This window comes from Amblyomma americanum, chromosome 5 (genome assembly GCF_052857255.1).
Source record: "Amblyomma americanum isolate KBUSLIRL-KWMA chromosome 5, ASM5285725v1, whole genome shotgun sequence".
Classification (NCBI taxonomy): Eukaryota; Metazoa; Arthropoda; class Arachnida; order Ixodida; family Ixodidae; genus Amblyomma; species Amblyomma americanum.
The window spans coordinates 134,814,287-134,838,809 of NC_135501.1; the positions used below are offsets into that span (position 1 = coordinate 134,814,287).

A 24,523-nucleotide genomic window follows, 5' to 3' on the forward strand; every position below is an offset into this window, starting at 1 on the left:
GTAGCATTCACAGGAGCAGTCGCAGGAGCCAGCACAGCAACAGTTAAAGGAGCAACCACGGAAGCAACCACGGAAGGAACCGTGGGTGCTGTTATGACCAGCGACCGTGCACCGCCGCGGCTCCGATCAAACACGGATCGTTCCCCACCAGCCTGGCCTTTGGAAAAGCGCAGTTCGCCCGGGCTTCATCACGCCTGTCGTTGCGCGGTATCTACATATAACCGGCTAGCGGTGGAGGCGTGAGAAAATTTCTAGTGATCACACCAGAGATAATCGATGCTGAAGCCAATTAGCAGAGAAGAAAAGAGGAAAATAAGAGCTCGTTAGGACTTACATGATGGATGCTAACAGCTTTGGAAGCCGGGGCGAGGGGGGGGGGGGGGGGGGGGGGCACTCCACGTGACAGGCCAAACTCGTGGATTCTGCCCACACAAGCGTGCGCTGCGGTGTTTTCTTCTGCTCCGTGAAATTATCTTTCTTTTGAAATGATAGTCAAGTTACTTTCTCTCTCAACTGAAGTGACAATAAAATATAGTAGCAGCACTGCACTGAGATCTCCTTAGTTTTTTGGACTGTTATGGTGTTTTGGAACCACGGTACCAGAACCTTACGTTACTAAAGCAGCCTGGCCAAGCAGCTCCTCTCGTGCACGAAACATTGCCTTCGAAAAAAAAAAGGCTCAAGGTCAAGTACGCAAGCCTACGTCTATTTCCTAGCGTCGTGTGTAACAGAAAAGAGATACACGGTCGAAAGAGTTAAAAGACAAGCCGCAAACGTTCGGCTTATGAGCGAGGAACGCAGTGTGGCGTCGGAGCATTGGGAGATGTGCGGTCACAGAACTGATTTTGACTGGGCCGCTGCGTTAAAGACCGATCCAAACGTGAGGAGACTGATGGCCGAGTACTGACACATTCACTTTACGCAATCTGAGCCACTGCTCGGATAGTCATTTTATATCCAATGAATACACGAAGCGCCAAGCGTTTACCACCTCGGTCACGATTATTAAGACGTATCACCATGTCGCACATTCTGACACAAAGCCTCGCCGCGATATGTCCAGCGCCGGCGCGTAATGTCGTATTTATGGTGAACGAACTCTACCGAGGTAACTCGAGACCCATGGTTAAGTACGTGTTAAGTGGCGTCGGGTGAAAGCCCTATCCATCCTCGAGTCGGGCGATGCGATGCTTCAGCGCGTAATGCAATCCGCGGGGTGAATTGCCCCTAGACGTTGCGAGCGAGTAGCGTCTTATCTGGGCGTACCAGATGACGCGGGCCCAGCCGGCCCGTTTCCCAAGACCTACGACGACGGTGTCGCAAGGGGGCGCTATTATCGCGGTTTCGGGCTGCCGTCACCCGACCGAAATGGGGAGCCGGGCAAGCAGATCCGCGCTGTGGAAGAGTACGGAGTGTTGCAGAACTGCGTTGCCGAGACATTCGGGCTCCTAACCATGAGTACGGTACAGACAACTGGCGTCTCATTCTTCCTGTCACAAACTAACGGCCATCAGTGAGCGCGCATCCACGCACACAGGGGGCGTATACATTGAAGCACTCGAACGGACAGGTCCGCAAGCGAACGTAGAGTGCCTTCATTTATTTTTTTATTTATTTCAAGGCATAAATATTGTCCTCCCGGGTATTATACAAGGGAATGCGGTTACAGTATGCCGCTTAGCACTACATAGTGTGCATTCAAAATGAGGTATACTTGCTACGACAGACTTGAATATCCGCCCGGACCTAAAATTCAGTATACTGAAACGATTACTGCAGGAATATGGAACTAGTGGAGTACATTAACGTCTCTTCAGGATATTTGGATGTGCATGACCCGATACTTATTTTGACAAGGAATAAGAGCTTAAGCTAGCACTGCTTTATCTTAAAATGCATGAATAAAGACTAGTCTAAATGGACTGGACTGATTGGAGTGAGTGGCATGGAATGGACTATGACTTACTGGACCGAATGTCTTCTGTAGGTTTGACTGATTACACTGGACACGTCTAAACTGCACTGACGGGTCTAACTAGACGGACTGCAGACACTGTACTCGTCTGAATGTCCTGATGGACTGGGAGGACTGGACTGCCTACAGACTTAATAGTCGCCTCTAAACTAACTGACTGGACTGATTTGATTGATTACTGACAGGAATGACTGATCCGACTGACCGAGTGAATGAATGAGTGGATAAATAAATAAATGAGTAAATAAGTAAATAAATAAAATGAATGAATGAATGAATGAATGAATGAATGAATGAATGAATGTATGAATGAATGAATGAATGAAATATTCCTGCAGAGTTTCCAGCGATTAGCCAGAATGCAGACCGGCGCATTTAACTCGACGACCGAGCCCTTTCACCCACATGAGAATCTGCTCTGAATCCCTATCCCCAAAAAAGAAGATTAATTCTGCCCTTGAAGCGCCCACGCTTTCGAAGAGCTCACGTGAAATAAACTTATACCTCTATACCTGTCCACAGCGCAATCCCATTTCAAGCAACTACGATGGTAGCTCGAACAGTGAACATCAATTTCATCGGAGCAGCATATTTTTTTCCATGGCAGCGCCTATATTGTTAGCCCAGTTATATGTGAATCTGTTACAGCGCTACAATGCTCAGGTCAGTACCAAAGAGCACAAAGCCTGTCCCTCTAGTCTTTTCACATTCTAAGTGACCTTGCTGCCGTAAGTGTCAGGTTAAAACATCAGTGAACTTCCCTTCAAGGCTTCAGTATTGATCAAGAGAGCACATATTCGGGCACACCGGTGATTCATAGCAACAGCAAGCGCACAATACATAAGGTACTGTGCATATAAAGGATGCCATTGTCTCCTTTGCCTCTCATGCATCTGGAGCCTCTTCAGAAGCGAAACTGGGAAAATAAAACAAATCTACAACGCAACTGCTCACATCTTGATCCAATGAGACGTAACATTTCTCCGACGTCGCTCAAGGTTTAGCATGTCTTTCCTCGAAATATAGGACGGAATATTAGATACAAAAAGTCAGGCGGGACTGTCCATAGGAGCCATGAACGTAGAGTATTTATTCCCATCTTGTGAAGTAGGTTCATACATGTTATATTTAGAGTCCAGAGTCATATATCTCTCAGCTGATATTATGTAAACGGCATATTTATTCCAATGTCTCGACATTAGGTTCGCGTCCCAAGCCTGACATCGTGATTTCGAATGCGCATTTCGAATGTCGCGCTTTGCGTCTTCCGAAAGAACCAAATCGCGCCTTTCGCTTTACGCACGAGTATTCTCGATACTGAGTGCGCGACGCTTTCTTGCCCAACGTTCAAGGCATACAGTATCCCTGGGTTTTGGATGAAGGCTGCAAAAGCCGGAGCTTTGCGCTTCGTCAAAGCTCTTTTACATGCGTCTCTAAATCTCTAACTTTAGGTACGAAATACGATTGAATACATCATCAACGGTGTCAACTCCCTGCACTTGATATTAACCTAGCGATACTATAGACAGATTTCGCCCGGAATGGTTCCGTCAGTTTCATTTTCAGACTGTTTTTGCACAGTCACCGTATACGTGTTATGAAATCTAATCTTTATTAGCCACATATTTGTCTCTTGAGTGTACTTTCTCTCTTTACCGTCTTACAATGAATGCGTGATTCGAAACCACTGATTACTACCTGAGTTTATTAGCAGCCATTCTGCGTTTCGACGCGAAGAAGCCACTAATACAAGGCTGATGTGATGACCAGGTGGCATCACTCTGAATGTCAAAGCCTGCAGCCACTTTTTCGATTCTTTCGTCTTTGCCTTCAGTATTGATCAAGAGAGCACATATTCGGGCACAACGGTGATTCATAGCAACACTTGATTCGAGTCTGCCCACTGTAACAATTTTTTTTCAACTATTCTGCCCTGCTTTATACTTCTTTCTTTTAAATTCTCACTGACTCCTTGCTGTACTGCTACGGCATTCAGAGAACACGAACAAGACAACGACACAACGCCAAGCACCGAACGAAGGCATTTTCCGGTCCCCTCAAGCGATTCCTCTAACACGTCCGCGAAATTCATTCTTTTTCCCAAGAGCTAGTTTTCTCCAATCAGCTCTTCAGCTAGCCTAACCTGCGCTCCTCAGCTTTATCTTCAGTCTTGCAGTGTTCGATGCGTCAGCTTTCGTCGGCAGCGATCGACTTTTCTGTTTGCCACACGCCCTGCCGATATCAACCTCTCTGCTTTTTCAGCGCTAGAAAATGCAGCAGACGAGCTTGTTCAAAGACTAGAAGTGTTTCTTGTTTGTTTTTCTCACCCAACAGAGCATGTCTTCGTCGCTTTGAAATCCTCGTAGAAAATATCGCAAAAAAAACCAGATGCCCCTCTTAGCTGGTCCCGCAAACTCGGTAATTTTTATGTTGCGCTCACGTTGTACGTGCCAGAATGAAAACTAACTACAATACCCGAAGCCTAACGAGAAATAGTAAGCTCATCAGAGTGGAACACGCAATATTGTCGCTTCTCTTTGCCTTGCGGTCCGGCGTGCTGTGAAATACAGCCACCATAGAAAAGTTATGGTCAAGCAGCTACGGTGATCGGCTACAGCACCACATCGTGTCTCAGCGAAACTGAGTACTAGCAGTAGTAGTTAACGGTTAATGACGCAGTAGCAACTGGGACTATAATGCGCTTAATACAAGGTGGTATAAGTTGGATATAGATATTGTATGTTGAGGTCCGAATCATACGTTTCAAGCAATGTCAAAATATTGAGCTCTGCTTAAAACGTAATTAAATCAATGTGAAGGGTAAAAAGTTGCTAATAAAGTGACGGACACTGTCGCTTGCGGATGTTCACAGTGTGTTTTCATGATTATATGCCCTACTGTCGAGACGCTTCCGGCTTAGCTTCTCAACATCAGGTACACTGGAAGAACACTTTGGCAGCCATGGTGTTTCTATCTGGTACGGTTTTTTTTTATTCGATAACATGGCAAACGGCTTAGTCTCGTTCTGTACGCTGCATGGTGTTCAAATTGAGTGGAGGCAATAATAAGTAAACCAAAGTATAAGGTACATTCGACACGAGAACGTCCACTCTGCCTCCTGGACATCAACTAGCGTCATCTGTTGGCCGCCCAAAGGCCAACACGCGTAATACAATCCATGGGGTACTTAAAATTTGTACTTTCGAGAAAACTCGAGAGTCTCGAGAGATTGTGCGCGGACGTAGCGACTATCATGGCCAAAAATTTCTTCTCGGTGGAAAATCTCATCGTTGAAATGGTTCCAGCGCACATAGCAGCTATTTCGGACGGCCATAAAAATTCAGTGGAATAAACGAACCATTCAAACTTCCCGCAGTGGTTTTGAGTGTTCACGCTTTCAGGTAGTCGTGTCAACTAGAAGCATTTGTCCGCAATTTCTGGGCCTGAGTGACGTTTTAGATGACGGCAGCAGGCCTTCATCCATCTGCAGCGGCTGACGAGTGTTTGCAATGCTAGCGTCATGTGGACCGACATAAATATGCTGTGCAGCCCAATATATTCCCATACGTATCGGCACAGTAGCAGCGGCCAAAAAAAGCAACAAAGGAACTCTTCAACAAGGCGTTTTTTTTCCGCTGCCAAACACTGTCACGCTCGAAACGCAAGGCCACGTGGAGTACAAGACGCAAGAAACAAGATAAACTGCAAAAACAGTGACTAGAGAACGGCGTTCAACAGAAGATGCAATGATAAAACGCGTAAGTGGTCCTTTCCTCCGTCACGGCCAATGGCTTCTCAGCTCGTGACACAAGGCCGGCCAGCGAATGGACAGGTGTCGGAAACGATATAGCTAGGGTGCGAAAAGAAACGGGAATTGGTCCGAAAAGAGAAAGGCTGGCGGGCAGTAACGGTATTCCATTACTCGGCAATGGGCGACTGGAATGCCTTTGTCGCGCGGACGGCGGGCGGCTTGAGGCGCGACGGCGGTGTCAAGCCATTCTCGACCTCCGGCGAAAAGGCTGTCAGAGCTGCTTCCCTGGAAGGCACGGATCACGTAAGAGCCTGTCTGACCGTTTGGGGCCTCTATACGGAGGCTCGATACCTCAGGGATCAGCAGATTTAATGAGTCAGGGCCACGTCGAATTGGGCAGCGAAGACGCACATCAGGAAGATGAACCGTTTCTCGAAGAGAGGAGGAACAAAAATATACGGCTTAAGAGTCCAGGCTTTTCTGGACAGCGAACACGCATTTAGATGGATCACAAGAGTTGTTTTTAAAACAGGAAGGTAATTTTAAAGATCTAGTTTTCGAACAAGGACTTTCGCATCAGCACTCGTCAGTCTCTTTCAGCCGCTAAAAAATAAAACAGAAATAAACAGACTTCGTTGAAATGGCTCACATTCATTCAGCGAAGGTTCCGTGAAGCGGTTAGCGAATAACATTTTTTCGTCTGTTTTAAAATTTGCTGTCACAGAAGTCAGACGTACAGCTGCCGTAAGTCGATGAGGAGAGACCTTAGAAGGCTGTTTCTGCGTCAAAGCAGGACGGGATGCAGCGGTGGCCAGCCTGTGACAGGTAGTGATAATCATCATTTCCGGTGACACATGACTTTGTTGTGGGGCGTTCTGACAGTGCAGCTTCTCATTTGCTTACGCATGTTGTGGCTTTCACATGCGTGAGAACAAAATGTGAGAAAGAGTATATTTAAAACATAGTGACTGGCTAGTTGGTTCAGCATTCTGGAAAAATTGCAGCGCAGCAGTAACAAATACGAGACGAGAAGGACGCAAACACAGCGCTTGTGTTTGCGTCCTTCTCGTCTCGTATTTGTTACTGCTGCGCTGCAATTTTTCCAGAGTATATTTAATGCAGAAGTTCGAATTACTTTTCGCTGTGGATTCAAATTGGCTCATCTGCTCTGTAACATTCACAAGAATCAAAACAAAATATGAGAAAGAGTATATTTAACGTCGAACTCCGAATTACATTTCGCGAGGTGGGCGCACGCCAAGAGGGCACCTGGGTCTCATTAAGCCTCAGCCTGTAAGGACCCTTGAAATAAACGGTCTTCTTGAAACGGTCTATCCTGAACGATGAAAATGACAGGTCTACGCCGTGGTAAACAGCCAATTTTAAAATAAAGATCTCGAACAGCTTGCATTTTTTTATGGCCGCCTTTCGAATCGGCTGAGTACTAAGTATGCTCAATCAGACCCCGGGTATAGAGGTAAGCGTAATGAATTTTTTTTTATATTGTGGACAAGATGCTTTGTGTTCGAAATGTTTCGTGGCTGTCACTTTCAGTTGTATGCTGCGCGCCAGGCATATGCATTGCTCGTGGCAAGTCAGACGCTACTGACTGCTGGCGACAACTAGTGTTAAAGTTTGTAAGTGACGGCTTCATATGTATGCCTTAGATATACTAGCTAAATGACTGCCCCGCCTTTTGAAGAACCTTTCGAGACTAGTATAACAGAAAGGCTTTGTCGCGGAAATAGGTGCTTCTTTTAGACCCGACCTCTATTCATTTTATTTAGCTACTTTCGAGGCGATTTTCGTCACCATATTCTGCGCAGTTGATCTAACGGCCCACGCGACGAAGAAAGAGACCTTAAACAATTACATGACTTTCTTTTACGTACTTTTCTTTCGACAATCAAATCTACGGCGCCCCACTGCAGACGGAGCAGCGACTGCTATACTAAAAGAAACTGAGAGCGCCGTTTATTCTAAAAAGCTCCTGAAGGCAATGCTTCAACGAGGCGAATAGACATTAAAGCCAGCAAAACAAAGAGAAGAGCTCTTCGATTTACGCCAGCGGCTTGATCCGCTTTCCGGAAAGCTTACGTTTTTTTCCGTCTCTTACCCAGACAGTTACTCCCAGTCCAAACGCTCAGCCTTAAGGCTGAACCGCATCATAAGTTCTGTTGCTTTCGCGCATGGGGACTCTCCCAAAGTGGCATATAAACTATTCTCGGCAAGAACCAATGAGAAAACGAAATGCAAAAAGAAAACTTGTCGCAGTGTACAGATGCCCGGGGATGTCCCTAGAGAAAGAATCGGGCAGAGCCAGTCCCAGTGTGTGCGCCGAGGAAGGATATCTGCAGGAGCCCCTTTTGCATTAGCAGCAACCGTCTTTGATTCGAAGAAGCGTTCAGTCCCTTGGCGCCGGACTAGGAAATGCTTACTCAGGACAAACCCCGAGAAGCTAAGTATAGAAAGCCTCGGACGCAGCTTTTTGCGCATTTAGGTTGGCTATGCGTGTCGAAAAGCGGAACACAACTTCCGGAGGTACCGAGAGAGGGCGCTGTGAGCTAAAAGGTGGCGCCAAAGGAAAATAAAGAACTTCGGCAGGAAGAGGCCAGCAGGAGTCCCAACAGAATGTTGTATATGCACAGTTTTTCTTACCACTTCGTGTCTCGCTCTGCTTGTCTATGTTCCATCGTTTCAGGTTACGATAAGAAGAGAACAGAAAAAAGAATTCACCGATAACTTAAACACACAGAAGGCACGAATGCTTTTGAGGTGTTGGAAAGAGTAGCCTCACGAGGAAATGTGGACGGATGTTCAGAATATCATGACAGCCTCGTAATGTTTGTTGATTTTTACTTTTAAAAGATTTCTTTCCCAAACACAAACATTGTAAAGGCATCCACTAACATAAATTTTACCTCATGTAGGCGTTCCATTACCCATCCTATCGAATAAGGTTCTGTTGAAGCATTTGTTTAAGATACCTTCTCTTCGCCCCGTCATGTGTAATCAAATCAATTCAAAGCATGAGGGCTTTCTACAAGGGAGCACTGGGAACAAATTAAGCGTCGCCTGTGTCGATAGATTACTGCGCTCTAAAGACAAACGTGTTCTTTAAGTGAAAACGGAGCTTTTATGCTACAGCAGACAAAAACAGTAAAAATGAAATGCAGGCATCGCCGCCAGCGGCAGTTTTCGCAAGTAAACTATGGTGACGTCACGGCAGTTATAGCTCTACGGATTCTTGAGGCTACGTCACGCCGTCCTTCTTTTCCACACGGCGACCGCGGAATCTTTTTCGGTCATCACGTCATAAGTTCGAATCGAGCAGAGGGAAAAGAAAATGTTGCCGGTTGGAATACAATATGCTAAGCAATAATTTGCTCCTTAAGTACAGAACAAAACGTCAAAATAGCACGACAATGAGTCAAAATCTCGATTTTTGCTCACAACATAAATTGCATGCAGTTGTCTTTAGTGCGCGTTGCGCCGCTGTGTGTCACCTCTCTCGCCCGAGTTCGCAGGGTTTCTTCTGTTTTCCGACAAGCCATAGCCATAGAGAAACCATGGGAATAAATGGAGACGTAAAAACAATGCGACAACTACGCGCATCGGCATAACCCAGTCTGTTCGAAGCGGTGACAAATCGCGAGCACGTCGCGCGAGCGTGCTGTCTCCCACGTGAAACAAATGACTCACTCTACTTTTCTGGACTAAACTCTCCTCCGCTGCTGGATCAAGCATGGAACAGAGTCGAATCCATGCACTCAAGCAGGAAGAAGAGAAAACCCAAGACTAAAGCATAAAGCAGTGGAGATGTCTGCGCAATCACTCCTCCCACGACATCGTTATTTTCTTGAAAACAAAAAAATAAAAAGTGGGCCTCCAAGCCCTTTGAAGAAAAACAAAGCGGTGGCGTCCACGTTCGTGTGCTCAGCTCTGGCGTGACACATCTCCGCCTCGCGTCACGCCATATCTTGGCAAACACGTCAAACGCTCCTTGGCATACACAGTTCTGCCAAGAGAGAGGAGAGACATTCGCTCTCCAGAGGGCGCTATAGTTGTCATCCGACGAATGCGAACACGCGCGTTCTTCTAATGCGGAAACAAGAAATTGCTATAAAGAGCAGGATTGTGCAGAAGAGTTCGGCGTCTTTGTCACCTGAAGTTCGACTGTCTCCTGAGCTACAGCTGAGCGCCCAAAAACTATGAAACGATCTCAGCGTCGAACGGGATAAATGGATAGAGAGAGGTAGATAGAAAAAAAAAAGAAGATTGGTACTTTCCAAGAGTGCTGCTTTTGAACAAAAGAAATAAAGTGATCTTTCTTTGCAATCATCGAAAGAGCTATTTGTTCTGCGACGAGCCGAAAATGGCGGCACGGAGCTGTGCATTGGCCCGATTTATGCTCCGTCGAGGAAAAATGGACCACGATGAGCACAGTCGATTTCTTTTCAACTCGTGGGAGTTATTCCAGTTCTCGAAGCGCGTCTACGCATACTGCGCTCTGGGCAATTCTCTCGGAGCTGCTTCTTCACCTTTCTTCCTCGATCTACAGAGAGCATTTGGAGAAGTGTGAGCAATAAGCCCTAGGGGAAGATTTGTACTTGTACTGCTTTACTTATCCTGTTTCCAGACGCACTGCTCGTTCCGAGACGAGTTGTGACAGTAACGCAATAAAACATTGAAAAATGGATAAGAAAGGCTCGGGGCAAGCAGCCATTAGTGTGGATGAAGTTCGTTTTTGAGACACATAGTTATTGCTTTACTTCTCCTGTCTTGCACTACCATCATTCATTCGTTTATATTTTGTCGTTTGTAAGACAGGTCAATGTGCGGGACGGCTGAAAGATAGCAACGTTAAAATTTGATAAGGCCTTCAGGCTTGTCACACGATGTACATTCTACTAACTGAAGGAAATCATTTCGAAGACGGAATGAAAAAACAGTGTTGAGCCTTGATCTCTTTAGATAAGATGTGGTATCAATTGCAATTAGAAGACGTAATTCTTTTGCGCATGTTTGGTAGCCAGCCTTATTTCAAATTATCTCCAAAGAAGCTTAACAAACTTCATACCTCAATCACAGATATGAATTGGATTCAAATTTACCATTTAAAAAGAATTCTATTCTTTTGTGCAAATTCTTAGGAGTGTAGTCAGCTTTTCATATTCGCAAAAAACTACACAATTGAAAGTACATTTCACTTCTCTAGAAGCGAAATAAATTTCGCACGTATTCATTCTGGGACTGAAAGCAGTTATTCCAAGTGTATGTTTTCCTTCTCTTTTTTTAACAGTGCATTTCTCAAGGGCGCATGACTAATGTTCACATGCTAGCAGACTCCCTACAACAAGAACCGATGTAGATTTTTTTTCTGTTGCATAAATACACCTGTCATTTCTCCGGTGCACATTTTGATACAACTGCAACTTCTTTGCAAGAGCTGCCGGTTTTTTCTCCTAATATCGCTTGATAAATTACACTCAAACCCCGCAGGTAGTGCAAGAATGTCAATTCCCACTAATTTGTGTTTATCTTTCCTCGCGCATTTCGAATCCTTGCCTCGATGCAGGCAATCTCATCCCGCCTGTTTCTTTGGCAACAGTGGATTAGCCCCACACATGACTACGCTGAGAGCTCGTCATGCACAAAACTAGTGAACGCGGTCGTAATTTGTTTCGGTATAATTCGCCTTTTTTAACCTGAATTTCTCCACACGCAGTATGCGCTCGAAAGCTGCAAATGTGCTGTGACCGCCGTTATCACCGCTTTATTTGCGCGTTCATAACTACATTTTTCCCGCTTCTTTTATCTCGCGTTTCTGGTCATTTTACCATTCGCTCATGCAGCTATTTTGTAACTTTTCTTCTTTACGAAAACCGGGTTTCACGGCCAACGCTTTGCCACACTCAGCTTTTTCACAGTTTTCTTTTCTTTTTATTCTTTCTGTCTTTCTTTTCCTGCTGAACAGCGATGAAAACCGTGCACTCGGGAGATTAAGACTGAATATAAAGGAATCGACGTTTCGCGAAACGCGCTAGTCCCTTGTCCGCAGTGCAGGCGGAGGGCGAAGTTGGCGGCTTAGATGTGGCTTAGATGGAGCACTGACTATGCGTAGACCTCGGGATAGCTTCCCAGCGTCCCACTTAAAGCGTGCGTCCTATTTGAATATGAAATGATTTCAAAATCCAGCGTGATGACAGCATATCCGCGTCTTCATTTTCTTCCGCTTTAGTCTTTGGCTACTCTCCACAGTGCAAAATCAAGAGTTAGTTCTCTGCGACAGTCGGCTCTCGAGTGAGCTCGTAGTCGTCTTCCAGTCTTCTTGCCTGTTTCCCCTACATAAAGAAGAAAGCAGCGAGGAAGAGGCCCCTTCACCTGGTTTCGTTGTTCTCGAACACGACGGTTCCTTCGCATGGCTCGAAGTCCTTGTTCATCTTGGCCGTGCCCTCGATGGCCTTGTACGGCAGAAAAACGCGGCCCCGGGCTCCGCTGAACCGGTTCACCTTGATGCGGTACTCGCCCACGGCCTCGCTTATCTCCACCTGGGGGGAGGGTGACAAAAGACAGACACAGAATGGAGAAAAGGCTTAGCATCTTTTGGGTGGGCTAGAACAACGGAGGATACAGTAGCATAATCGAAGATCCTGCTCCGGTAGGGTAACGTCGATTGATCCCGTGGGACAGGGTGACAGAGAAGTCGGTACTTAAGCCAAACACTACGACTATGCTAACGAAGGTTCAGGCTGATGTAGGGGATGAGGGCAAGCTTGGAAACTTTAGCGTTTTATTAAGCGATAACACAAGAGCACTACTGGAACGAAAAGAAAGCGGTGTCACACTTGCCACCTGCCAAGGTTGGTACACAGAAGAGCCAGCTGCAACCGGTCACCTGCTACGTTTTGCAGGTGGCAAAGACATGGACAGCAGCTCAGAACAACGTTATTATGCTATAGTATTGTCTCAGCTAAAAGTAATTGGGTGGCCTACAAGTTTTTTTTTTCGACTAGCGTGGCAGCGTCTACCCCCATCGAGTTTTGGCTATACAATGGCAAGGCAGAGGTACATCTATATTTTACGAATGAGGTAGCGCCGAAGTGTAGCCGTTCTTTATGAAGGAAAATTTACTCATCTCAAGTATGTTCACTTTTTCAATGTTTCTAAGGCGTTATTTAAGAGTAAAATGTTTGCGTGGCTCACGCATGATTGTTAATTAAGGTACAAGCGAAGAATCAATAGAGAGTTATAGCATATCGTTACCGTGTTTACGTTACCGTTTACTGGGCCCGGCTAGCGACATCTACGCTTGCGCCGCCACTTACCGGTCCGCTAGCACTTTACGGAATCTCTTTTAGCGTTGCGGAAAGTTAGCGTTCGCTCGTAAAAAAAACATAGCGGCGCCCTGCACGGCCGCTTCGGATCAAATACAGCACCGTCGACGCGTTCTTCGGCGCCATTTCTCGCTATACATGAAGGCATTCGCTTTTAATTTGCAAACTCTCACTCATACGTTGAGGCTTGAGTAACAAGTAGGCCACGTTTTTGAGGTGATCCGCAGATTTTCGAGCACTTAAGCCTAACTATATGTCGTGTACATAGCAACGACTACACTGCAGCTCTTCAGTTTTGTGCCCGATTTAACATTTTTCTATATTTTCATGATTTTTTTCCTCGAAAAAAAAGACTGCTAATTTTCATACTATAGTCATAAGTAACTGCAGAAAATAAAAAGTTTCACCGGCCCCGAGTTGGCGCGCTTAAACTTACTGCCACTAGATGACGCCACTGTGTTTACATCCAGATATCTGAAGAAGCCACGATGCGGCACGGCAAACAGGTGTCGTAGTTGTGCTTTTTTACAGCGCTCGCAACGCAATGTGCGCTGTGTATGCAAGCTTACTGAGGTCTACGTAGTGAAACTCTCTACTGGCCAAGGTATGCAAATGTGTTTAGCTTCACGGTCGCATTTGAAAAGCTGCTGAGTCGGCTGTTAGCTGAAGTGTAGTCGGTACGTCTTTATATGCAGAGAAAAAGATTATTAAAGTGTAGCATCTCACTTCATAGAAATGATTGCAATGCATCCGAATTTTTTTGTTTCATTAAAAGCTGGGCATATGCCATCATCACCAGTCGTTTTAGCCTTACGGTAACTTGTTACGGGAGAGACGGTACGCTAAAACGCCTTCTGGAGTGTGCCGCGCTAACCGGAAAGTCCGGCGTCCGGTAACACGGTAAACGGTAACGTAAACACGGTAACGATACGCTATAACTCTCTAATAGCTTTGGAGCGCAAATGACAGCACTAATATTACCGGATGTCACGACCAACAAATAATTGTTTTCCAGGCTGGAAAGCTGTAGATCTATCTCATCAGTCTGACGTGGGCGATGGCTTTGAAGGCGGTAATCTAATCGGAGGCGCTTTCTGGATGTGATAACATAGATACAAGCTGACAGGGGCGAGTCAAAGCAGAGTTCATAATCTAACGTTGGTTCATCCGAAATACCGATACCTTTTGTGAATTTTGTCATCTTTCTGTCTGCCAGAAAAATATTTACTAACACACATATGATCGCTCATTCAAGACAAAACAGCCGAGAAGCAGTAGCTTTAATAAACAACTGAATGCATAGTCTCTGATTCAATAAAGCGTCAAATTTTAACACTCTTGCCAGATAGGCTATTAAAAATGCTATGATGATTGATACGACAATGCCTGTAATTGATCGGCTTTAGTCGCAGTGAGTTTTCTCAATTCACCAATTCGATTTTTTTATAATTTAACGGCGTGCCTTAAAATCCCACTTCGTGAACTACTAATAACACAGTCGGTGATTCGTTCATTTTCCGATGGGTCGAACAACAAACATTAATTACCTATAATGAAAGTTATGTGCTAAATAAGAGCTGGTAGATTCGATTACCGATTTTCCAATCGATTATTAGAGTCGGTCAGTGTGGTATCGAGGGAATGCATAGTGCACACATACCTGGCTCTCGGGCAGGCTAAAGACGCCGCTGTGGTCGTCGTCCAGGATCATGACGGTGCAGACGGAGGGCGTGTCCAGCTTGACCGGAGGCCTGCCCGCTCCCGTCGTGGCTCCTGGAGGCTGCGGCTGCCCGGGCGACCCGTTCATGGCCGCCCCGCTGCCCAGGTAGCGGGGGTTCGACAGCCGCACGTAGAAGTGCTCGTCCTCTTCGAACACGTCGTCGTCGATCACCTGCACGACGCCACGACCCGTCTGCAAAGGCCTCGAGACAAATCACTCCCGCTAAACTTGCCATGCTATGTCTCAGCACTTGGGTTATAAAGTTGAAGAAATGGGAATGTTACTTGTGCATTGGCAAATAGCAGATCGTCACCTGATGGCGTTCCTTGCGATAGTTCCTCACATGCGACTCTACCAAGTCCAATTAGTTTAAACGAGTTGTAAAGACCCTCTCTGACGATTAAGGTGACGATGACATTGAGATTTATTAGTGCAAGGACAGCTTTGGTCGAAAACCGCCATGGGACCAGGTATTCACTTTTTCGCAAGGTGAGGCCATTTGTCCAGCAATTCTCCCCATAGAATCCGAGCACCGGGCCCGGGAAAAACTTGTACCCATTGTGTCACCGGTGGGTACCCAGTGGCACTGGAATCGAACACCGCACGTACCGCAAGATACGCTGATGTTCAAACCAATGGGCCAACTCTGCAATCTCTCGTTAATGATCTAGAACTGATGATTACGCAGTGTACGAGGTATCGCTGGTGGTGACTGCCAGGGCAATGGAAAAGGTCACCGACAACGTTCAGCAGTCGCAGTCATTGCTGCAACAGTCACAAGTCTATGCCTACCGTTAGGAGGCGCGGACAACTCGCGAAGGCCGCTTAAAGCCGGTGGCCAATTTTAGAATAAATAAGTAATCCTTCGGATCCCTCACCTTGCACGATTAATATTAGAGACTGCTCCAAGTTTTGAGTCCGTACAAGGTGCCTATGGATGTTACCAGTAGGATTAGACACCCATCTGTCACAATCGACCGTGACCGGGCTACGTGTAGCTGCCACATTCAACTATGAGAGCTGCTCTGACAACCACTTCCCTCATTGGTTAGTCTTCCTTGTTCTAAAGTTATTTGTTGAAACTCGTCTAAATATATTAAAATAACGTTAGTGAATCCATTGCAAAGTCGATTAAATGTGCTAGCGTCGAACATGAAACTGTGATAACACCGGATTAGCCTCTTTAGCACCTCGAAGGTGCCGCCTTGACTGATAATCTTTATTTCTCAACGCCCACCGAAGAATAGACATGAAGACCTAAAAAAAGTACAGAACGCGTACACTAAACCGCAAAACACGTGCACAGCGCCAAAAATTTGACTACATCAGACCAGCAGAGAAATACTGAAAATTCTTTGTCCCAGGGCGGTGCTGAGCGCGACGAAAGGTGCAAATACCGCACCTGAATTAAAGCGCCCGAAGAAAGCCAACACAACAAAGAAATGACCTGTTCGCATGAAAATGTTCCCGCCATTCCACGGTAAGCATAAGTGATCCTCAACATCAGTAAAGAGAAATTACTGCACGACGAAGACCTCTTCCAGTAATGTAAAATTATTATATACATGCCATAGCCGCCGGTTGCCTTAGCCGAGGAAATTTTTACGACGTTAACTCTCCACACGTCTGCATGCCACCATCGATTAGTTTTCCTACTCACGGACGTCACACATTAACTTTACCTGATGAGCAGTTACTCAGCGCACCAGCGTTTATAGTTTTATCTTACTGTAGATGAGGCTACTTACTCATCTTGTTACGTGTGGCCCACCCAAGTCTATTTATTCATCTTATTTTCAGCTATCCACTACGGCACACGTTATCAAAATTTGTGCCTCAGAAAACCGAAACGGCTTTCAATGGGTGCTGAGGACCTATGCGCGCCTTCTTGGCTTTTCCCCCATTCCTTTCTAAGATGCCTGCAACAAAAAAAGCGTACAGACGCACACCGCTTGAAGATTACAGTATAAACCAATGATTGTAGATTTAACCAGTCCGCTCTAAACGAAGCTCAGCGCTCTTTACAGTTCCTTCTTCGTCTCGCCTTCGGGCTGCTTCTTTCGCGCTGCTTCACTTATGTCAGAATAGACCAAGTAGTCCATGCAATAAGTTCCACGTTGATTACAGCATAGTCGGGTCCAAAACAAAATGGGTAAAGGTAACTTGGGAGTTAACGAATGGATGGATTTAGGGGCTCAGGAAACGCCTTCTTGGCTTTTCCCAATTCTTGCCTAAGATACATGCAACAAAAAAAAAGCGTACAGACGCATACCCCTTGAAGAAGGCAGTATAAACCAATGACTGTCCGTTCTAAACGAAGCTCAGCGTTCTTTCCTTTCCCATCTTCGTTTCGCCTTCGGGCTGCTTCTCTCAGCAGATTCACTTATGTCAGAATGGACCAACTAGCTCATGCAAAAAGTTCTATACTTTGATTAGAGCTTAGCCGGGTCCAAAATAAAGTGGCTAAAGGTAACGTAGGAGTTGACGAATGGATGGATTTAGGGGCTCAGGAAACCCAGAAGTTCCACATAACCCAGCTTGAGAGTCCTAAGCTTGGGAAATTCTCAGTGAATTCCCCTTCATTGCAAGTTCTCCACCGCTTCCCTTCCAGACAGCAAAAAACCCTCCAACGAAGGCCCCCTTTTCCGACCTTGATGATTATCTGCTTCTGGGTCTCGCCCGGGCGGAAGACGAGCGTCCCGTCCACGGGCACGTAGTCCGAGTCGGCGTTGGCCGTGCCGTCCTCGGTGTTGTAATCGACGCACACGGTGCTCTGCAAGTCGCCGCCATCGCGGGCCACGGTGACGGCGAACTCGCCCACATTCTCGAACACAGTGTAGTGGCCTGGGTCGAAGAAGAGCCGCACGCACTCCTCGGCCGCCTTCTCGGACTCGTCCTTGCCCTCGTCCTTGGCGGTGTCGCGCAGGTCGGCCTTGCGCCGGATTAGGTTGCCGGCGCCCATCAGCTTCCGGGTCGCCTGAATCCTGGGGACGCCAGCGGAAGCCGACAGTTTAAAGACAACGCCACACTGCCACACCGAGCATTGGTGGACAAGAGTCAAAGTGAACCGTTTTTTGCAAAAGTAACTAAACAACGAGGATTGTTTCTTCGTCATGTAGAGAAGTACTTATGACACCCTTTAAGCTCTATACGAAATGGGGAATCATTGTCCTCACCTTTCTAGGTCTTTTGGTCTTTCGGCGCGCGGCAAGTGCTCCATTATACTGCCGAGCAGCATACCCTGTTGCCTGGCTACTTTTGGCAAAGCCGGTACATAGGGACAGGGAAGTTGGAGTGCGCCATCCGCGGTCACACATATCCGGTCGTCTTGGAGTCGGATGTGCGCATGCCTAGTGTCAAATCCTTCACTGCGGTTCGAGGCAAAACACCTATTTATCGAAATGACTGATTTACTTATGAAGTTAATAATTAGTTGAATATTTCAATTTCATTTACCGACCGACAGACCGATCGACTGATTGACCTGACTGACGGCAAAAGGGAGAAGCCAAGAAATTGCCTCAGGCTAAGATCTCTGATGTACACGCACAACAAAAGTGTGCGGTTTAAAAGAATGAATGAAAAACTTTATTGTTAAGGTTTCCAAGAAATAGCTTTCAGAAGTTTGTGTGTCAAAGATTGTAGGACTTCTGCAAACAGTTCAACGACGGAGACCTAAGAAACACATTGAATATTTGCTTACCGGTGGTATCGCAATGCTTAATCGAGTCAAATATTTCGCGACGCCTTCACGCCATGCTTGAAGCATAGAAGGCTACATCGCGGGACATGGCCTTAATGATAATACACGTTTCTGCTTCTGATGTTCCTTGCCTTCTCGGTGACGTCCATCGGACATAGCTTAAGAAGGTTTTACAAAGTATAGGTGCTGGATAGATGCGTGCAGTGACGATTGTCTACATGCATCGCAACCATCGCGACCTGTTTTTGAAAGCTTTCTGGCGAATATAATTTACGCTGCAGTTTTCCGAAAAACAGTGTTCGCGTACACAGCGTTATAAAATGTACCGAATGAGGCGTGAAAGCAACATACGAAAAACGAAGTGCATGCGATGCGGCAGTTTTTATCTTGTCCGCTGCGCTTCCGGGAATACACGTTGTCAATTAAAGTCGCGGACAAGAGTCTGTAGAACAGGTGCTCCTGAAACGAAGCCGATAGCTCTGCTATTATGCTGCGGCTGGAGACCAAATTTGTGGAGGTGAAAGTCAACATTTTTCTCTTTCATCTCCACAAGTGCGGTCTTCAGCCTCCGGCTAATGGCAGAGCTATCGGCTTCGTTTGAGGAACACGTGGTCCACAGACTTTTGTCCCCGACTGAACAATATGCGAAGTAAAAAATAAGCAGCAGACACGTTTAACGCATTAAGGTAGCCGCGCGTATGAATAACGGTACACTACTGCCCACCTGTAGTACGCCCTGCTTTTGGGACAGCGGGCGATGATCTCGTCTCTGGCCATGCTTTCGAGCTCGTCCATGCTGGCGTCCGGGTTCTTGTGCCGGAGCTCGCGGAGGATCTGGGTGTACTCCTTGCGGTGCTCCTCGAACTCCTTGGCGTCGGAGCTCTGGTCTTCCCCGAATAGCCGCAGCGTTCCGGCGCCCAGGATGCCGTCGGCGAGCCTCTCCTTGTTGGGCGCCATCTCGACGTCCTCGCCCTCGCTCCCCACGATGACTCCCCTCTTGGTGACCCTGTACTTCTTGGAGAGGTACTTGTAGATGAGGAGCCTCCGGTCGGCGATGTAGGCCGTGAGGACCGTGGCCGGGAAGAACATGAAGGTGATCACGCCTTCCCACACCTCAATCACGCCCCAGGACGAGTAGGTGAGGATGATGTAGAGCCAGATATAGGCGAAGACGCTCCAGGTCATGGTTACGAAGAATACGCGAAGATGCTTTATGCGACGGACCTCGGTAGGCGGGATGGAGTACACGCAGATGGCGATGATGACGAACATGTTGAACGCCGCACTACCCACGATTGTGCCCGGGCCGAGGTCACCGGCCTCGAAGTTCTGTGCGTAGATTTCGATCACGGAAAGGAGGATCTCGGGCGCTGAGGAGCCCAGGGCCATGAGGGTCAGGTTGGACACCGTCTCGTTCCAGACGCGGACGCTGATGGTCTGCGTCTCGCCATTGGGCTTCTTGATCGTCACCTCTTTCTCTTTCGAGGTGATCACCTCGATGGCAGCCATGAAGCGGTCGGCGATGATGGATATACCGATGAACATATACGCCAGTGACAGGAAGTACACCAGGCCTCGAGCAACAACGTCGCCCGTGCTTATGTTTTCCTGAGGCATCCACACGGGCAGGATAAGTCCTTCCCTGCATACCTCGCCTGACGTCTTGTTTCCGCTCCCGTCGCCATCGCTGACGTCACTGCTGGCCTCAGCGGTGTCGACGGCGCGCGATGCTAGGAACAAGAGTAGCGATGCCAGCATCGCTGTCCCTGGTCGGAGTATCCACTTCGCCATTTCAGCCACAATGCTCTAAAGACACAGGCAGTGACGCCGCCTGGTGGCTGAGGTGTCTGGGAAAAGGGCTGAAGAAGCTGCGCAAGGCTAGGGAAGGCTTCCCAAGCACGGTCTCCCTTTCAGGAGCATCCCACCTGCGGGGTAAAGGAGAGAAGAGAAATAATCTTTTTCACTGATGTTAGGTAGCCCCTTCCGGTTTACAGTTTCAACTACATGATATTACTATACAGGTTTTTTTCAGTTAGGAGACGTGAAAGTTTCAAAAATTGCAACGCATTGTACGAAGACTAGACTATAATAATATACACCTTTAAAAAAAATAAAACACCAGTTGGCAACAACTGGCCAATGTCTGCGGCGTCCTGTTTTACTGGGCTGAAAAATTACAATAGTGAATAAAATCAGGTTTTTAATGTTTTGCTGATCAAACAAGCCAGAAAGGGCAAAATTATTTAGTCTTAAAATTCGCCTCGTGATTAGGTTCCTGTTAAAGTTGCCAGACGAGCTTTAACTACGGTCTAGCTTTTGTCACGGAGGAATTCTGTTCGGCGGTCCTCAGTGTGGGCACTGCGCAGAGCTTCACTGCAGGCTTGAGCAACATGCGTCTGTATGGCGCGGTTGTAAGCAGCCGTCTTGAACCGAACATCTTCATTAGTTAGCAAATGACGCTTACCAAGATTGTATTAACTTGTTCAAGTCTCTTTCCTGCTACTCTGCACTAGTCGATATTATGTAGAAAACACGATCGCTTTCTAAAGCAGGACACTACTAAGCTGGGAGACCCTGTACACTGCGAATGCAGCAGCGTACATAGTGCTAGGAGTAATGCGAAAAAAGGCAGATCTAAAGGTCGTAAGGTTGTTGTATTCAGAGACGTAGAACGCCAAACTGCAACCTATTTAAACCAGAAATCGCGTGCTCACATGTGTAGCCCTCGAGTCAAGAAATGTTCAAGATAGATGGTTTATGGTTTGGTTTATGAATGTTTAACGTCCCAAAGCGACTCAGGCTATGAGGGACGCCGTAGTGAAGGGCTCCGGAAATTTCGACCACCTGGGGTTCTTTAACGTGCACTGACATCGCACAGTACACGGGCCTCTAGAATTTCGCCTCCATCGAAATTCGACCGCCGCGGCCGGGATCGAGCCCGCGTCTTTCGGGTCCGCAGCCGAGCACCATAACCACTGAGCCAACGCGGCGGCTTGTTCAAGATAGAGATGTGCGGCTCATGAATAGTGTACTATGTACGTATGGGTGTTTTTTTTTACTTAAAATAGTTAAAATTTCACCACCGTGTCTGTGTAGACTGTTTTTCAGTGACTTCTAGCATCACAGCGCATGGTACAAATAACTTCAGTGGTGCCAGCCGCGTCGCCACTCACATAAGTTGCCTCGGTGGCCACCACCCGCTTTCTTCATAAGAATTTCGAGGCAGCCGCAATTTTTCTTCCACTATAAAACGCAGCTAGAAAACAACATAGCTCGTGGAGTGTTTTTTTTTTTCAGCATAGCACTCACGTCGGATTACAGAATGCCCTCCAATGTCTGCTCCTGCGGATGCCAAAAAATAGGCCCCAGAAAACTTCGCGTTCAAATAAGAAACTTAAAACATTCTCTTCCAATATAAGGACACGAAAGCATGCAGATCACAGCGAATGTGCAATGCAAAAGCTTTATTCTATCAACAGTAGCAATTCGGGCAAACGTGGATACATAGGATGATAAAGGCGTTCTTTCCCACGATGGCGTGCAGATGCGCAAAACCATGTTGTATTCTACTGGTTGCGTGCGCTGTGAACATCGCTACATCCCGATAAAATAGCGGCATGAAACAGTACATGTAAGGAAAACCATACGGAATAATTTAGCAAAATTACATTGCCGATGTCACCACACACATCGTTATAAAGTTTAATGCACACATGCGTGTATAGTATACGGCGAACCACAAGAATTCCACCTAAACTACGTAAACCTTGTACTCGACTCCCTGACCCTTCGATCCGATGCCTAGCTGTCCCTATTACGTGTAGCACTCAACGCGACTGCGTCTCTCGTGATTTCGTAAGTTTTAATATCTGCAGTGGGACCTCCCGCGTTCCATCGCTGCCTATATTACGACTGGTTGCTACAGTACTCAAGAGACCGTCTCGCGCTGATACCTCAGCAAGCTGAAACACACGTAGTGCCAACGGTCGCGTTTCGTGCACGGTACCAGGAGCAAAAAATATGTGAACGAGTTTACCTAACCCCTCAACTGCTAGTAATCTGCAGCTTGTCCTTGAGCTGGCTTTCGTGCGCCAAAGTAAACAGCTTTGATATCACTGCGGCGAGTGGCATTGGAGAAACGTGTAAGCATTGCGTTGCTTCTGTGTATAGACATGCATTGACGTCAGCGCATATGACGTCATGGAACTTTCTAAAACACGCGTTGTTTCTACGACGCTATCACGCGGTCTCTTTATATTTTTATTTTCATATTTTTGTTTTATTATCTTTTATTGCTTTTTTTTATTTGGCTTATTTTAGTTTCGACGTCTAGTTGCTAGGTCGACGTCTGTGGCTGTTTTGACATCCAGGCGCTATGTCGGCGTCCGTGGTTATTTCGACGTCCAAGTGTAGTTTTCGCGTTTAATTAATCAACTGATTACAATCCATCAACCAAACTTTCCCCATTTCAAGATATACTCACGCATTTCCTAACACAATCAAACTTTTTCGCATTTATCCTAATGAGACGACTCAATAGTGCGGACAAGTTTTGTGGACGCGACATAACGATCTAATGCTTTCGCGTGAATAATACGAAACAAATCAACCCAGAGACAAGCAGCCGCATCAACCCAGGCTTAGCGGTCACGCCTTCTACATTAGCGTTCCTATCCCCCCCCGCGTGTCGCCCCGGCGCCTGTGAGGCTGCGTCTAATCCCCCACACGCAGCTTCACTCTCTACCGCGTGCTTAAGCGCCCCTGTAACGGACGGGGACTCGCTTGGAGCCAAGCCAAGTCGCAGTGCCGCGGGAAAGTTTAGTTTAGAAGCCTCAAGTGCTCTCTGCGAAAACTCTGGTAAGCGCAGCCATCGGTTAAGCATGGTGAGCGGCGTCTTGCATAAGACTGCACGTTTCGCACTCTGAAAGCTACTTGCAACATCACCCTCCCCCACCGAGCGACTCTTCTGTTTCCTCCACCTGGCAACAATGAGCGGCGTTCAGTCCTTGAAAGTAACGCAGGGCACTTAATTTCGACTTCATTACCACACGGCGGAACTCGTTTTTGTTCTTTGGGGGAAGAAATTCCTTATCACGTTAGCACGAAGGGCATGCGTATCCTAGTAGTAAGCCAGTGCATTGTAATTATCTCTGCCAGTCAACCAGTTTCCACTAAATGCAACCCGCTTAACAGAACAATTTAAATGCTATCGCCCCCCTTTTCTTTCATTTTCTTACACGCAGACATATACATTGCGTGAATTTGGAACAATTACCACGCATAAAGGCTTGCGGAGTGTGTTCTCAGAATTGGAATATTAATTGACATTTATTTATTCCCAATCGGCATTTAGTTTGATATATTTCTCCGTTTGAATCAAACTGTCAGCTGTCCTTAACTCTTCCTTTACGACGCCTATTCAAATCATTCAGTTTGAACGCTGGCACGAAGTTGGCTATTCGCCGCGATCCAGGCCAATTCTGGACAAGTGCGACCATCCAGTATGTTGCAGAAAAATTCAATCTCGGATTGTATGTTTTCGTAAGCTGTATGAGGGAGTGTTTTTTCGATTTCACGCGAAACTTGTAAGTGCGTAGATATCCCGACAAGCATGGCATCGAAGGTGTCCTCGTCTTCCACCGGCCATGTTTCAGCAAATGCTGTGCTCTTGAGATTGCGCTGCATCGACACTTGACATTGTACATGCAAGTGACAGCTGCGTGTTAGAAAGTGATGTCCATTCGTCTTGTTATAGATGACTGCTCCTCCCAGCCCGGAATATCGGCAACTGCCCGTCTGGTGCTTAAATTTGGCCGTCGCCGAAAGGATTCGCTGATTTCTGGGCATCTCAGAAGATTCCGCATGAGGAAATAAATTCAATTATAAATTATTTATTGATCGCAGGCGAATACCACGCGGTGATTCATGTATTCTAATGTTTAACGTATGATTTCAGATAGAAAACAAGCAACTAATATTACTTGTCTATAGTCATTTAAACTCCAGCGTTCGGTACTAATGTATGACCATATATTAT

The 24,523-nt window shown here is 46.6% G+C and overlaps 1 protein-coding gene across 6 annotated transcripts in view; it reads right to left on the minus strand.

Moving 5' to 3' along the window:
- Positions 1-24,523, minus strand: part of Calx (sodium/calcium exchanger 3) — a 345,062-nt gene that overhangs the window by 108,254 nt on the left and 212,285 nt on the right. For all 6 annotated transcript variants that reach the window (XM_077665296.1, XM_077665297.1, XM_077665295.1 and 3 more), the window contains 4 exons: positions 19,211-20,411; positions 17,434-17,767; positions 14,724-14,954; positions 12,111-12,277 (listed from right to left, as the gene is read on the minus strand). In XM_077665296.1, the coding sequence (XP_077521422.1) occupies positions 12,111-12,277; positions 14,724-14,954; positions 17,434-17,767; positions 19,211-20,277 (1,799 nt within the window). In that variant the 5' untranslated portion in view covers positions 20,278-20,411. The remainder of the gene's footprint in view (positions 1-12,110; positions 12,278-14,723; positions 14,955-17,433; positions 17,768-19,210; positions 20,412-24,523) is intronic.